Source organism: Coffea arabica, chromosome 8e, assembly GCF_036785885.1.
Source record: "Coffea arabica cultivar ET-39 chromosome 8e, Coffea Arabica ET-39 HiFi, whole genome shotgun sequence".
In the NCBI taxonomy this organism is placed as follows: domain Eukaryota; kingdom Viridiplantae; phylum Streptophyta; class Magnoliopsida; order Gentianales; family Rubiaceae; genus Coffea; species Coffea arabica.
The window spans coordinates 44,511,153-44,526,314 of NC_092324.1; the positions used below are offsets into that span (position 1 = coordinate 44,511,153).

The following is a 15,162-nucleotide window of genomic DNA, read 5'->3' on the forward strand; positions in this document are numbered from 1 at the left end:
TTTATTGTTTATATAGTGTTACTTTTTTCCTTTTCTCTTTTATGATCCAGAAGGTATTTCCATCAGCTTGGTTATTTGTTTGTCTAAGTTTTTTTTTTTTTTTTAGTTTTTTCATTTCCCAATCACTCTGTCTCCCATGTATCCTTTTGTTCTTGAGATCAGAGTTGTATTAGTAGCATATTGTTAAGAGTATGTTACACTTTAGCCCCTGCAGTATAAGTTCTCTTTTTCACATAACCGTCGTATGATTTCAAAAGTTATACAAAACCCCTCGTAGTTTCAACAGCTGAAGCACCAAGAAGCACCCGGTCGGAGTTTAGAGGGATTCTAGATTCTTTGTTACTAGATTCCCTTGAAACAGATGAAAGCAGTGAACTTATTTTCTTCACATTGAGCAGCATTGTTGGCACTAGGCACATATGGACAACCAAGGGCTGGTCAAACAGAATTGGCAACCTTGCACTTATCAAGAAATCTCTTAGAATGAGCTCAACTACCGGATTTTGAACCCCATGAAGAAAAACCAGTACGGTCTAGTACCTCGGTTGGTTATCCGCTGCTCATGCAAGTAATCTTGGACGATATCCACGGCAGGAGTTAGCCATCTCTTTTAAGGTTAGGCATGAAACTAGGACAGAAAAACATGTTTGGGCAAACCCTATTCAAGGTTCCATTCGCTAAGCCAAGCACGTAATTTAGATGACCAAACTAGACGAAGTTTCAAGATTTCTTGTTTAATTTGAAAACAGGAAAAATCCAAAGGAAAATCTGCAGCTGCTGTGGTTTAGAAAATTTTGAGTTCATTAACAAAGATAGAACTGCAGATTCAGACTTCCAGTAGTAGACATCAACAGTAGAAAGATTTTACGGCAAGATACAGATGCATCATAATATCATAATGGCCTTAGAGATATTTTTATTGAATACATCTAATTCAATCAAGCATATAGCTAGCTACATTAGTTATACATATTATTGTTTCGTCATGCAGCTACAAATCAAGGTCTGTTTACCGCAACAAGATCCCATATACATCTGTGGGTCGATACTAGAAGGTCGATTCCATGCTCTGAAATTATTGCAATGGCTTTTTCTCAGTGCTTTTTTTTTTTTTTTAGTAGACTGTAGACTAAGAAACTTTAATTGGAAACTATAGACGAGTGCTCTCATTTGATGTCTAAATTCAAATCCAAAGTAAGCTTCAAGAAAGTTTCATGGAAAATTAAGCTAAGAATTGCGTTCTGAGGATCTGTAACTCTGCAGCTCACCAACTCTTTCCTGGAGTTCTGAACATTACATGTTTCGAATATTTTTTTTTTTAACTCTAAGACTTGTGTGAAAGATAGTTTTGTTTAAGTTTACATAAATCAGGAAAATATGTTTATGGTGTATAGTATTTTATGGTGCATAGACTAAATTTTCGAGTAGAAAATGTGTAATTGTCAGACAATCAAAAGGTTAATCAGAATTAAAAGATGCAACAGCAACTTAGTGGTAGTTATTACCTGACTACTGATTTCACAGCATTTTACACAAATACTTTACCGTCCATCCCAGCAGAAGTCAGACAAATTCACTGCATTATCCAAATTTAGAAAGGACACTGGACAAATCCTCCAAGTTAGATTACAGGGCAGGCCATAAAGCTAGAAGCGTTTTACAGTCCAACAAAACACAAAAAGATGTCATTCCTCCAGATTCTACGGTTTGCCCATCACAACCAACAACCTGTGCAGTTTGATTCCATTCAAAGATTTGTGATAGTCCTTCCATCAGCTGCAAAACATCCAAAGAAAATCTTTATAGATTTTGCTTTATCCTAGATTTGACAGTTTGCAACCTCAGGTAATTGTGAGGAACTAAATGCATTGCCAGTGATTGTACTCTTGAACAAATTCCATGCATCTGGTTTTACTTCATCTCTCAAGCACTAACTGCAAACATATGCTATCATATATACTATTAAGAATTTCAAGTGTTCAGGCAAAATGTAGATCCCAGGATGTCTCAGGATTGGGTACTTGATATGTCAATCATACATGGAGTAAATTGCAATTCCTTTGAAATGAACTCGGCAAAGTAGCATAACAACATCTGAAGCAACCAGATGGTATCCTAAGCAGAAACGCAAGTATAATATGTTCTCGGTTATCAGATTCGCTTCGAAAGATGTAGTAAATTAAGTTTTTTCCAATCCAGGATCCCTGTTGGCAACCACTAAACAAGCAAGGGCTGCTAATTGGTGACCATGCATTTATCAAGAAATCTCTCGGAAGAAGCTCAAGTAATAAACACTGAATACGAAAAAGAAAAATCAGTATGGTCAAATACCTGGGTTCATTATCTGCTCACGGAAGTAGATTCAGAGAAACCAAAAGTATGAGTCTGCATGGATCTTCAGTAAGCAAAAAACAGCACCAAACATCATCCAGACAAACAAAGCAAAATCCATAACTGAAGCTATTAAATTCTGCAAAAATATGGTAATGTACAGTGAGTCATTGATCCTGCATGAGTTTGATTCAAGGATATCCTAATGCACAAAAAAAATGCAACAAAGACATGATACATTGCATCTGATAATAATCCGCTAAATAAAATGTCTAAACTTAACAGCTCTGCTTTCTTTTGGGGCAGAAACATGCAACGAATACTTCCTACTCTATTACTTCCTAGCACCATGAGCAGAAAACATCTACCTTAAGCTATGCTGCTTGCATATGCGAGAATGATGCAGCTAGAAAAGTATTAGTTCAGGCGACTCCTTTTGCCAAGAGAAGTTGGTTTGCTCTTGGAAACGTTGGTGTTTGGTGTACATGGCATTATAAGCTTGTCAAGAGGAAGGACCTTAATGGGTGGAAATACATGGTCAATGAAGTCTGTGTCCTCGGAAGACACAGCAAGATTTTCTATCATCAGCAATTCATTAATCTCATTCTCTTGGAACCCAAATGCAAAGCCCAACTTAATTATATGGCACAAGTCCACATGACCCGAGCAATTGGATAAAACGACCTCTGATATTGCTCTGGCATAATCAGTCACCAGTTGAATGTCTTTTTGACCACTGCTCCAACTGGGTGTATGAATAAGCAGTCTCTTTGAGTTTCTGTCCCAGAAGACCTTCTTATAGATGCCGACATGCACTTCCGGTCCTGATGAAGGTACTTGTAAAGAATATGTAACCTCCAAGGGCTTATCAGTTCCAAAGATGGGGAGATCAAGGAGAGACTTAGCCTTCCTCAGCCTTGCACCTAATGGCATGTTAATTCGACTTGCCAAAAAGCCCATAACTATTTTGACTAACAGTTTCCCAATTATATTGTCCTCAGGATCCATCTGATGAAAATCGCCATTCACCAAACATTCAACAGATTCTGAAAGTTTTTGAACACCAAGACAGCAGTAAATTTCAGATAGTCGGTTTTGAAAATTCAAATCATCTTGGGGAAACCAAATAAATAGTGGCCTCTTGCTAGACTCTTTGAATGACTTCTTAAGCTGCAAGTCATCAGCAATGAAAACTTCTCCTCTGTCCACCAAATGGATTCCCCCTGAGACATCAACTGCAGGAAAAGCATTTATGTTTCTCTCAAGGATCTCCAGAGTAAAGTCATCCCAGTTTCTCAATATGTATCCCCAAAACGATTTCAACTCCACAGAAGTCACTTGGTGATTACTTTCCAACCAAAATTTCCAAAGGTCCATATATTTGTCAAGGGTAGGACACCAAGCGACAGAAAATGCTGAGGACAAAAAGTTCAGCAACTCCATCTCATACAACTTATCAAGAACATGTAACCGATGAGCAAATAAGTTGCAATCATCAGAAATTACGCAATCATGATTATCCACCCATCTACCACCGTCTTTAATATGATGATCAGAGATAATCCGCCACTGATATGTCGCACTATCCAACCACATCCCACAAACATCAACATGATCATCAGGGACCCACAACTCACATGTCACATTATCTTCAGAATTTGGAGTCCAGTGGTACTTATACATGAATTTATAGATTCTCTTCACCTGACAAGTCTGAACTAGAGAAGTAAAATTTTGGAAAAACCAATTGCAAACTTCTTGTGCACCTGTCTTAACACCAATCATCCTCAGAGCATCCATTTCCACAGAATCAAGATTCCTGTAGAACCTTTGATCCAAGAATGGCCCATCAAGTAACTTTAGATGGCCCTCCCAGTCCAGATCATAAAGAAGAGCTTCCTGGGGCAATCTGTAGCCTAAATGGGTCTTCAACCATCTAGCCGCTCTCAATTTTTTGAGTAGATCTTCAAGTAGAGACTGGTCAGAAGAATTATCACTTTTAAGTGAGGCTACACAATGAAGTAATGACAAGAGCATGTCAACTGTAACAAGTGATGGATCTTCCGGTAGCTTCAGCCCACGTACAATGATGGGGATACCATTATTGAAATTGACCACAACACCCAGCATCTTCAGCTCCTCCTTGAAATTGTAGATTTCATCTCCATAAAAAGTCTCATCGATAACAGGAAGGTCCACTAACTGGGAAACAGTTGCCCATTCGCAGTTAAACAAGATAGCATGTGAAGTGTAGCTATAGCCATTGTTAGTTTTCAGCCACATTTCTTCTAACAAGCAACTAACAATAGCGGATACCAGACAAGGCATTTCATTCTTGGCACACTTCAGAAAATTCAAAAGTGAGATCACCTTGGTGCCAATCAGACCACTTGAAGCTATCAGCAACTTGAGTTTATCAACGACTAGCTTGCTTGCTGAATCAAGATTTACAATCACAGCAATTGCCTCGAGTTCTTCCTTGTAAGATCTAATCCTGCTTCCATAGTATGATTCATCGATAATGGGTAAAGAAACCACTTTGAGCAAGTGATCCCACATAGGATCAAATAATACAGATTCCGAGGGGCATCTAAAGCCAGATGTCGTCTTCATCCAACATTGGCTAAAGACATGTCGTGTAGACTCAAAAGCATCAGCACCTGTGAATTGCATGCACTTAAGCAACAGGAGCACAGAATCCTTAGTCAAACTAGATAAATTATCTGGAAATCTCAAATGCTTAGGAATCAGCTTATAGACTTCTTCCAAATCCACAGTGACACCCAGAAACTTCAGTTCATCCAGGAAAGAAGCAAGTTTGACCCCATATTTAGGTCTACAAACAATCTTCAAATTTGAAATTTGTGCAACAGCCTTTTCTTCAGCAGAAGTTAGGAGTACAGATCCAACAGGAGATGCATAACCTCGAAGAGTCTTAACCCATTTTCCCTCTTGCAGAGATTTCTTCATGTTCCCATCAAGCTTATTGTTTTCCCTGGAGTACCTAATGAAGCCCAAAATTAAAACTGCCAATTTGCTACTCATTTTAGAGGAAAGCAAAGGCTTCAGATGATCAGTAATAAGTTGAAACATATTCTCACTCCCAATTTTTACACCAATGAATACCAGCTCATCCATGAATGATCGTACCGCATGTGAAAAGTACACTTCATCAATAGCTGACAAGACATTGAGAGCTTTTCCCAGCTCCAGTAAAACAGCGTTTTCATTTCCGCCATAAAGATAGCAATGTAAGGGAGAGCTAATGCCGGAGCATGTTTTCATCCATTTTCCACTCCTAATACTTTCAATAAATCTTCGAGGTATCTCGTATTTCTTGGGCCATCCATTTATTTGACAATGTTGGGATCTCAATTTCTTGATCCAATCCAGAAGCAACAGAGATTGTTCACTTGTCAGTAGAGTAGAAGCTACTTGCAGAGCATCATCAGGAGGTAGTATATGAGGCAAGTCTATAGCTTTGACGTGCATCACAAGAAAGTTGAAGAGCTCCTTTTCAGGAGTAATGAGACCAGCAAACTCTGCAGCCTCTAAATAACTATCTCCAAGCTCAGCATACTTTCCACAGTAAGAACTATTATCTCCACCATTGGCATGATGAAGAACCTCATGTTGTTCTATTGACTTCTTGTTACTAGTCTCATAACCAATACTGAATGGGTTAGCCAAACCAAACAGCTTCACCCACGTCCCCATATATGCAGGTACTAGACTCCTAGAACAAAGGCTCACATATCCGGATTTATCAACTATAGGCATAGCCAGCAGAACTTTGGAAATATTATGCGAACCAAGGTATTTCTTCATAAAACTATGATATACAAAATGAGCAAACAAAATCGCAACATCTGGATCTTTTGTTCTTCTAATAAAGCCAACCACTTCCAAAGCATAGCTAAATGCATCAGTAATGACAACACCCAATGCAGAAGTCAGCCATCTCTTCAAAAAATTGTGTTTCTCATCTTTCAGGACTGCAGTTGCCATGAAATCAGGACAGAAAAACAAGTCATTAGGGCAACCTAGTTCGAGGTTCCATTTGCTCAGCCAAGCATGTTCTTCAGATGACCAAACAAGATGAATTTTCAAGGATTCTTGTTTAATTTGTGCAACACTGCAAGATAAGACATCCCCATTCCAAATAATGTACTTCAGTAGAGGAAGACAATCAACAGACTTAAGGGGCATATATTCCCAGTACTCAGCAAGAAAGCTAAGAAGATCCATGTACACATCTGGTGAAGCTCGGCATAAAAGGTTACAAGTTTTAATGCATTTTCCATACCAATCATAACTGCAATGTGCTGATGGTACACCCAAAAAATTCAGAAGTTCATCGTACATCTTGTTATCAAGAAGATTGTGTAAAACAAACTTCCGTTGAGAAGAAACAGCATTAAGAGGTATTTTGTCTTCTTTGATGCGGGTCAAGATATTTCGGAACTTCGGTAAGATCCTAAGAACATCAGTTGGACGACAGAATACCTTTGGCTCATCCAGAAATGACTCATAAAGAACAATGCATTCTGATTGGACCATGAATTTGATAAACTCTCTAACTTTATTAAGTTCTTCAAACGGGGATTCTTTTGCAGGCAAAAGATTAAGCGCACAATGCACTGGAAGCAGCTTAATCATTTCAGCAGATTTGATACAAGTAATTAGTGCTCCAACAAATGTTGATGGAACTTGCTCCAGGATTCCCAAATTCCACTTGTTGTCAACAAGTATTGCCTCTCTTGAAGATGCAAGTATAAAATCGGATTGAATCATGAAGGGGAAGTTGGTCACCATCGATGTCGGCAGAAATGCAAAGATTCCAACAGAGGAAGTTCCTCTTTTCAGCCTTTCACCCAAAGGGAAAGCCAGAGATATCACCCACTGCTTTACATCCTTCCTTTGTTCCACAATGCAAGCAGGTTTGACTGGGAAGGCTTGCCTATGTATGTAATAGGAGCATCTGGTCTTGGATGTACTGTTGTCATGTTTTTCTTGAACAGATATATGAAGTAGTCGGGACTCTGCAACTTGACCTCTTGCAGGGACAAGACTAGTTTCACTTGAAATGGAAACTGCAGAAAGTGAGTTCCTCGAAGACAGTATACCATCTTCCCAGACAGCTAACTGCTTTATCTTCTGCAAGAAGAGAAGGACTTCAGGCTGGATTTGTGATAGCTCCTTTTTCACAGTTTCAACCTTTTCAGCTTTCAGAGGGAGGACAATTGTCGTGGTGGGCAGAACGATGCTACTTTTGTAAACACTCTGAAGATCTTGGATAGATGGTCTGGTCGTCACCCACTCAGGAACAATATAACCTATTCCACAATCCCCATCTGGAAATTCCTTGAAGCATATTCGATACCCATTGCTAAAAATGAATGGTTGGGCACTCACAAGAAACACACTTTTAAAGCCAATTCCTGCGAGTTTTAAATCGCAATTAGGAGGACTTGAAATGTTAAAATATAGCAACTAGGCAGACATGCATTAAGCAGAACTCTTTTGATGCACTATACTTCAAACCATTTTACAGTTCCTAGATGGCAAGACCTGTCCACACAACACCTAAAGCGTGAAATTGAAAAATTCAACCAGCAATGAGATGCTAGACAGAACAGTAAACAATCCTACTGCTTTTACTTATAAGACAAGATAGTCTTCGTATGGAATCAGAGGTTACAAACTAAGAATATTTTTAAGGGGTGGCACAAATGAACCTTTGATAATATGTATGAGCAGAAATCCTCTGACATAAACTAACCATTTCAGGCAACAGTTTCATCTCAAATCAACTTATCTTTTTCGAACAGCAATTTGTATTTGACTATGATCAGCAAAAATAATTCCCCTTATACTCATTAATTAGCATAGTCGAATACCTAAATGTCCTCCATTCAAAAATTATGACATGCAATTGTGATCAAAATGCTATTTCAGTAAATTTTCATTTTGATTTAATGAAAATGGCAGAGCTTCTAAACCAGAGCAGTACTTTCAGTTAACAAGTTGCATGAGATATATCACCCTAGACTACTACCTCTATTCAGTTCCAGAGTAATAGGTGTCTTTGGTAGGTTTGTTTTGCTACAGAGAATTACCCAGTTAAGTCTTGTATGAGTTTGTACCCAAAAAACATGAATAAATAAATTCATTGCACCATGTATACTATACTTGCCCAAAAACAAGTGAGCAAAAAACTTCATACATAGCCCTTGTCTCCACAACAGCAAGAACTTATATGCAACTATTACAGAATAATACTCAGAAAAAAGAGTGCTTAATCAAGATATAGTTGACTGGACTTGAAATTGAAAAAAAAATTGTATTTTTTAGGCTTGGCTAAGGAAGGAAGGGCACAGAAATAATGAAACCTCTGTTACCTTTCTCCCCAATGTAGCCCTGCCGTCTCTTGCCCTTCTTGGTGGACTGGCCAATACTGCAAAGAGCATCGATATTGGCTTTTGAAAACCCAAGCTCATTGTTAAATACCAACAATGTGGCTTGAGCACCAACACCTGTTATGTCCTTTGTTGTCATAACAAATTCAAGCTTTGGTCCAACTGCTTCTAAGTACTCATTGTCCTCAGCATTCTAGCATGAGAAACAAGTATGCAGTATTAGAATTGCTATTTGTAATATGACAGAATATGGTACATCTATGCCTGAATCCAAACAAAGCGGAATTAGGGAAAAGATGGGACCTGAATTAGTTCTTTCAAGAAATGGATATCCTTGGTGTAAAGCTCCGATGAAAGGCCTGCAACAGCATTGTGGAGGTCTTTCATCAAAGGATTTGGGACCTTTGCACCAATAGAGAACTTGTTCCTCCTGATATCCTCCACATGTCTCCTTGCAGCCTCAGTTTTTGAAATATATGGTCGAACTCTTTCCATTGCCTAACTTCTTCTCTTCAACCTAACACCGAATCTTTCAAATGACCTAAATTCCACTAATTTTTTATGAAGATAGTAAGGTAACCATTTGCCCAAAGCACATAGCAAACCAGGTAACAGCATCAAAGGCCGTAATGATGAAGAAGCGGGTTCCTGGTAGTTGACATTATTTGAAATGCCTATCACCCAAATGAAGATTAGACTTTAGATCAACCAAGTGAAGATTAGACTTAAGGTCAACAATGCAAGAGTATCAATGCTTCGGTGTAACATACTTCGATTTGGATACAAGTTATGTCAACTCTCAGGCTTGATTAACTGGAAAAATACTAGTTCACAGCAATGTAATGCTATTTATGACTTGTTCTTAAATCACTAGAAGTGGTTCTCAATAAAGACGCTTTAGAACTGGGCACCATCTGGGGTCATGATTTTGGTGTTTCTAAAGCATTTGCTTGTGAAAATAAAAACATGTAAACAGTCAGCATCACTTCATGCATAAATGAAGTAAAGGATCAAGATATCAGCAAGTCTTTCAAACACAAGTTTTTCATAAGAGATTCTTGCAACAAATTGCTCAGTAGGAGACGTGCATGTTGGTATCTAAAAAGGACTCTCCTATCTAAAAGAATGAAACTGATGGTGTTAATGATGGTTGCACAGTTATACAGACCATGAGAATTTCATCATATGGATTTGTAGCTGGCACCGAATCAGGAGTATTACAATACCAACGAGGGTCAGCTAATGCCTAGGATTTTGAGCAATGGAAATTAGTTATATAAATAAAGAACATGAATGAGAAGTACATACTATAAAGCTATCACCACCAACAGTTGATAGTAAGTGAAGAAAACTAAGGCAGAAGAAGCTAGCCAGTATGACTCATGTCTGTCTGATGTTCAAGTTATTTCAATGCAGAGATAGTAAAATATTAAAAAGCCAGGTCAAAAGGCAAGAGAATGTAGTTTTGGTAAAGATATAAACAAGCGTACCGATTTTTCTGAACCTTTATTTATAATTCCTGATAGGTTGCAATTTGATAGTTAATTTTATTATTAACTTTCCCTATTACTTAACCCAATGTGAATTAATTATTAGATTCTACTCACTTTTCGTAATTTGCATTTATTTCAGGGAGTAGAACAAAAATATCACAATAAAGGCCAATTTGACAGTTATCGAGAAAGAGTTCACATAGCAGGCAATCGAGGACATTTCTGGAATAAGGAGATACAAGTCCTTTTTAGTAATTTGCAGATGACAGCATTAAAAGGGAGAACGCAGGGCTGAAGTGGGGAGTCTTCTTCTTCCCCCTGGGGGAGCCGCCGCACAAGGCAGAGCTTCTCAAAAGAGGACATTAGATAGGAATAGAGCAAAACAATGGCAGACAACTCTTTAGCTTAGTCTTTTGACTTTTCCTTGTGGGCTCCAAGTAGCTTTTCCTTTTCCTTCTCGTATGATTGGACAAGTAGAAACCATAGAATCAATTGCTGTAGCTTTGCTATCTTTTCAAACATTGGAACCGAATTGAATTTCCCCAATTTCAAGGGACAATGGTTGCGGCTCTCTTTACAATTTTGCGTGGGATTTGTTCACCAAAAATGAACTAATTCTCTTTGTCTAGTCAAGGGACAACGGATGCTTTGGGTCGCCTAAAATTGTGAGATCGTTTTAATTTAATCTTTTTTCTTTTATTTATTGGTATCCGCATATTTCTTGGTTGCTATGTTTATGGTTATTTAATTAATTGATTGTCTTGGATCCAGATAATTAGTTGATTGGATAATCTATTGTCAATTAGGGCATTAAATCCGTAATTGTTTAATTGCTCTAAAATAGTGGCAACTGGCATAATTAGACTTGTGTCAGGGGAATACGCGGGCTAATCTAAAATAACCCTGGTAGTGCGTTATTTGATTAGAATAGGGCTCCTCTAATACGTAAGGCAATTGGGGAATTAAATTCTATGGGCGTACCTAGAATTATTTCTCAATTAGAGCAGTGATTAACGGGCGTACCTTAATCATCGACACAGTAAGGAGGGGTTGACTGTCATCGCTTGTTTGGCAGTTATAACCTATTTATTAGTAAATAATTGGAATTGCCTTTGCTTATCGATGATCAATTGGGTGAACCATTGCTGAAGTTATTCCTTGGCTAGATCCTTAATTACCATTCATTTGATTTTAGTAATTTTTTGTTATTTAATTTTTAGTAGTTTCTTAGATTTTATTTGAACTTCTTTGATTGTCACCTTCTGCACAAAAACACCCCCCTTGTCACTGTGAACTTGAAAAGAAATAATTACTCCCAGTCCCTGTGGATTCGACCCTGCTCACCGCTATCTACAGAAATCACTTTTAGTTTGAGCAGGTTTTATTATTGCACAGGCTTCGACAACCTGTCAATTCCTAAAAATTTTGACCGTCCCATTTCATAGAACCATAGTCAATTTAGATTTGCCATTGCCAAAAGCCGATTAAACAGCCCTTAGTCAGCCAAATCTAACATAACAAGAAACCAGAACACAAATACAGTTATAAATACAAACGAGCATGTTTTAAGTCTAACAAATCAACCAAAATATAAACAAGCATATTTTTCCAAGATACGAATAAGAGAATGTAATAAGCATACTTTCGTAAACACATAGACAAGAGAGTGCAATCACCCAAGTCTTAACATAATAAGGAAACAGAAGGTAAATCCAGTTAAAATCTGTCATTTGACAATGCATTAGAGGAGTTCAACATGCAGATGAAAGATCCACTGAATTAATATTGGTAATGTGGACTTTTTGTTAAACCAAATATGGCACTAAACTCAAGAAACAAGATCAATCTTCCCACAGGAATTACTCAGACGACAGTCGTACAAGGCCTCGACGCCCGACTAGGATCTATTAAGTTCAAAAACAGAAGGTAACAGAAGACAGCTTGTATTATCATGCTGTTGCTATCTGACAATGCTGTCTATTTTAATGGCAAAGGGGAAAAGGCAAAAATGATACACAGATGCACCACAAAAAACTGTGAGTTATGAAAGGGGGGATACACAGATGCACCACAAAAAAGCACTTGCATGCATGATAAAGCTGGATGCAGAACCAACGAGAAACAACAAGATTCACAAGAATATAGAAGAAAAAGAATCAATAGCCATAGATGAAGCATATATTAACGATCATTGAAGAATCTCGACACTAACATATGACCACCAAGGATATCTTAGACTAAAAAATGCTCTCTCTTTTTTAGGGAAAAAAAAAAGAAGACAATCCACGACCAAAAAGAAGCAGAAGAAAAAACACACACAAGTAAACGGGAAAGAGCTTTCAATTTTACCAGTCAAAAGAAGACCACCACATAACAACCTGGAGGCTGGAGCAGCTAAAAAGCAGGAAGTACTAGTAGAAACTCGGTACAACCAGAGATAAGAACGGAAAATTGAATCCCCACTTTTTTTCCTCCCTAATGAATGCCTTCCTGCATTTTCTTCAACGCAGTATCCTAGCTATAGGCTGTGCTATATATATAGTTCACTAGTAATCATATCAATACAGACATGCAAAGTCCCATCGGTATTCAGTCCATCACATCAACAATTAGAATAGGAAAGATAGATACGGTGGATGCTTGTGCTTCCTTTCATGCATTTGTTGTTTACTGGAGTAGGCATCCACAATGGGAAAATTCACGATAGTCCCATGTGTTTTGTATTTTGCAATTTACGCCCAGACGTTATTTTATTGGCACTTGATCCGTTTGACTGGTAGTCAAAGCACTCAAGTAGTAACTATAGTGACGATTAACAAGTAAACGACAATGGTATGTCTTGTACAATAATGGATAGATAAAATTGCCTATCAGTTCGGATTTGGCAATACTTTTTCCCAAAAATACCCTCCTTGGAAGGAAAAAGCATGCCCTTGCTAACGTCTTTTTGCAAAGAAAAATAAGAAAATCATAAACTTGATGATTCAAAAAAAAATTTGCTTTTTCAAATTATTCTATCTAAAAGTTAAAAAAGACATTAATTTATCGTACAAATTATATCTTATAATTTGAACATTCAAGAAATCTCCTTTCGAAATTTTTCGATATCTATGATCTTTTTAAGGGTATTATTTTACCACATCCACAGTTTTTTGATTTGGTTCTTTTAGATGTTGTGATAAACAATATCTAGAGAAAGAATAACAAAATTAATTTGAAGAAGTTTGAGACATTTTTTCCCTTTTCCGGCTACAAATGTAGCACTTGAAAGTTTAAAGACTCTGATCAATGAGGAAATGATAACAAAATATTTATGAGCTTGAAGGAAACATTTCTTTATAAATAATAGAAGGGGGCATTTTCATTGAAAATTTTAACTGTTTAACTGGGGGTATTTTCATCTAGTTTAATGTTTCAACAAATCATTTGTTGAGATAGACTAATAGAGAGGATAAAATACAAAAAAAAAAAAGTGTTTGGATACCTCTATTATTTCAAATAATATTTTGCTTGCATCACAAACACATTTTCCAACCTATCTTTTTATATTCCCAATCACCTTTTTATCTCACATACATCACATCACAAAAAGTGCTACAGTAATTATTCCAAATAATATTTCAAATAATACACTATCCAAAATATGGGGACTTTTTTTATGATTTTTCCTTCACAATGAGCTTATTACACCCAGTATTATACCCTATCTCATAGTTGGAGTACGGTAGTGATAATAGAATAGTTTTGATGTGTATCATGATCATTACACGTAGAATAGATTGGTTGTGGGTCATTTGACAAATTTAAAAGCATTAATTTTTATGGGATATGTATTGTGAATTATTAATATAAATATGTGATATGATTGTAAGTCCATGCTATTACATTTTGTAGAGTGTAATCAGTGAAAAATGTGTAATAAAAGACAATATATTAAAATAGTAATATGGCATATGGATTATACTTTATTAAGTGTAATAGGAAAGATATTTAGTGGTATGATTGAAAGCGTGTTTTTAGCGGATTTTTATTAGACAAATTTTTTAACAACTTTTTCTACAATAATTTTGAAAATACCCCAAAATTTTTAAAATACGCATCCCAAATATAAAAAATACACACCATCGTTCTCTTTTACCACTACTCCTCCCATCTCAACTTGCTTCTCTCACCTCTCTCACTGGTGACGTCGGCGCTGGTGCTGGTACACCCTTCCCTTCTTTTTTTTTTTTTTGCCCTTTTTCTCTTTTCGTCCCTTTTGACTCCTTCCTCTTTCCCCTTCTACTTCCTCTCCCCCATTCTCTTTCTCACCCTCTCTCTTTGGCCACTTGACCAAAGCTAGTTGCATGATGAGTGACCAAAGGAGGGAGTCTAGCCACATGATTAGAGTTGGCCGCATGATGAGTAAGCTTGCCAACGGTCCAGGTTGAAATTGAAAATTTCAGACCCAAAAATCATTTTAATGTACTAGACCCAAATCCAACCCATATACCCGACGGGTCTTGTGCTTAGAATTCTGGATTCGGTTCGACGAGTCCCGAGTTGGATCCGGGTCTACCCGAAAAGAAAAGACCCAACATATATAATTCATTTTATTTTATCCATGTTAGCAAAAAAACCCAACATGATTCCAGGATATTTAGCAAAAAAGCACTTATATGCAACTGATGATGAATACATTTATAGCCAAACAAGTTTGCCTCTTTCAAATCCTAATTTCTTAGATGCTTCATATGGGATACAAGTAATTTGGTTAATTCGATTAAAAAAATAATTTGTTAATTTAGTAAAAGAATGTATTTAAAAATATTTATATTTTATAATTATTAATGTATTGTTCAGATCCGAGTCAAATACGGGTCATAATCTTATATTCTATATCCGACCCTTTTTGTTTTTGTTAGAATAAACAGGCACAG

General features: G+C 37.1%; 1 protein-coding gene across 1 annotated transcript; it reads right to left on the reverse strand.

The window, feature by feature from the left end:
* Positions 1–1,492: 1,492 nt before the first annotated feature.
* On the reverse strand, positions 1,493–6,475 carry LOC113703527 (uncharacterized). The gene is made up of 3 exons (XM_027224925.2): positions 2,700–6,475; positions 2,332–2,470; positions 1,493–1,776 (listed from the first exon to the last, which is right to left on the reverse strand). The coding sequence occupies exon 1, from the start codon at positions 6,337–6,339 to the stop codon at positions 2,749–2,751; it is 3,591 nt and encodes a 1,196-aa protein (XP_027080726.2). The 5' UTR covers positions 6,340–6,475; the 3' UTR covers positions 1,493–1,776; positions 2,332–2,470; positions 2,700–2,748.
* Positions 6,476–15,162: the final 8,687 nt, after the last annotated feature.

Excerpts from the sequence above, each read along its gene's own strand:
- LOC113703527 (XM_027224925.2), bottom strand. The coding sequence starts at position 6,339 with ATGGCAACTGCAGTCCTGAAAGATGAGAAACACAATTTTTTGAAGAGA.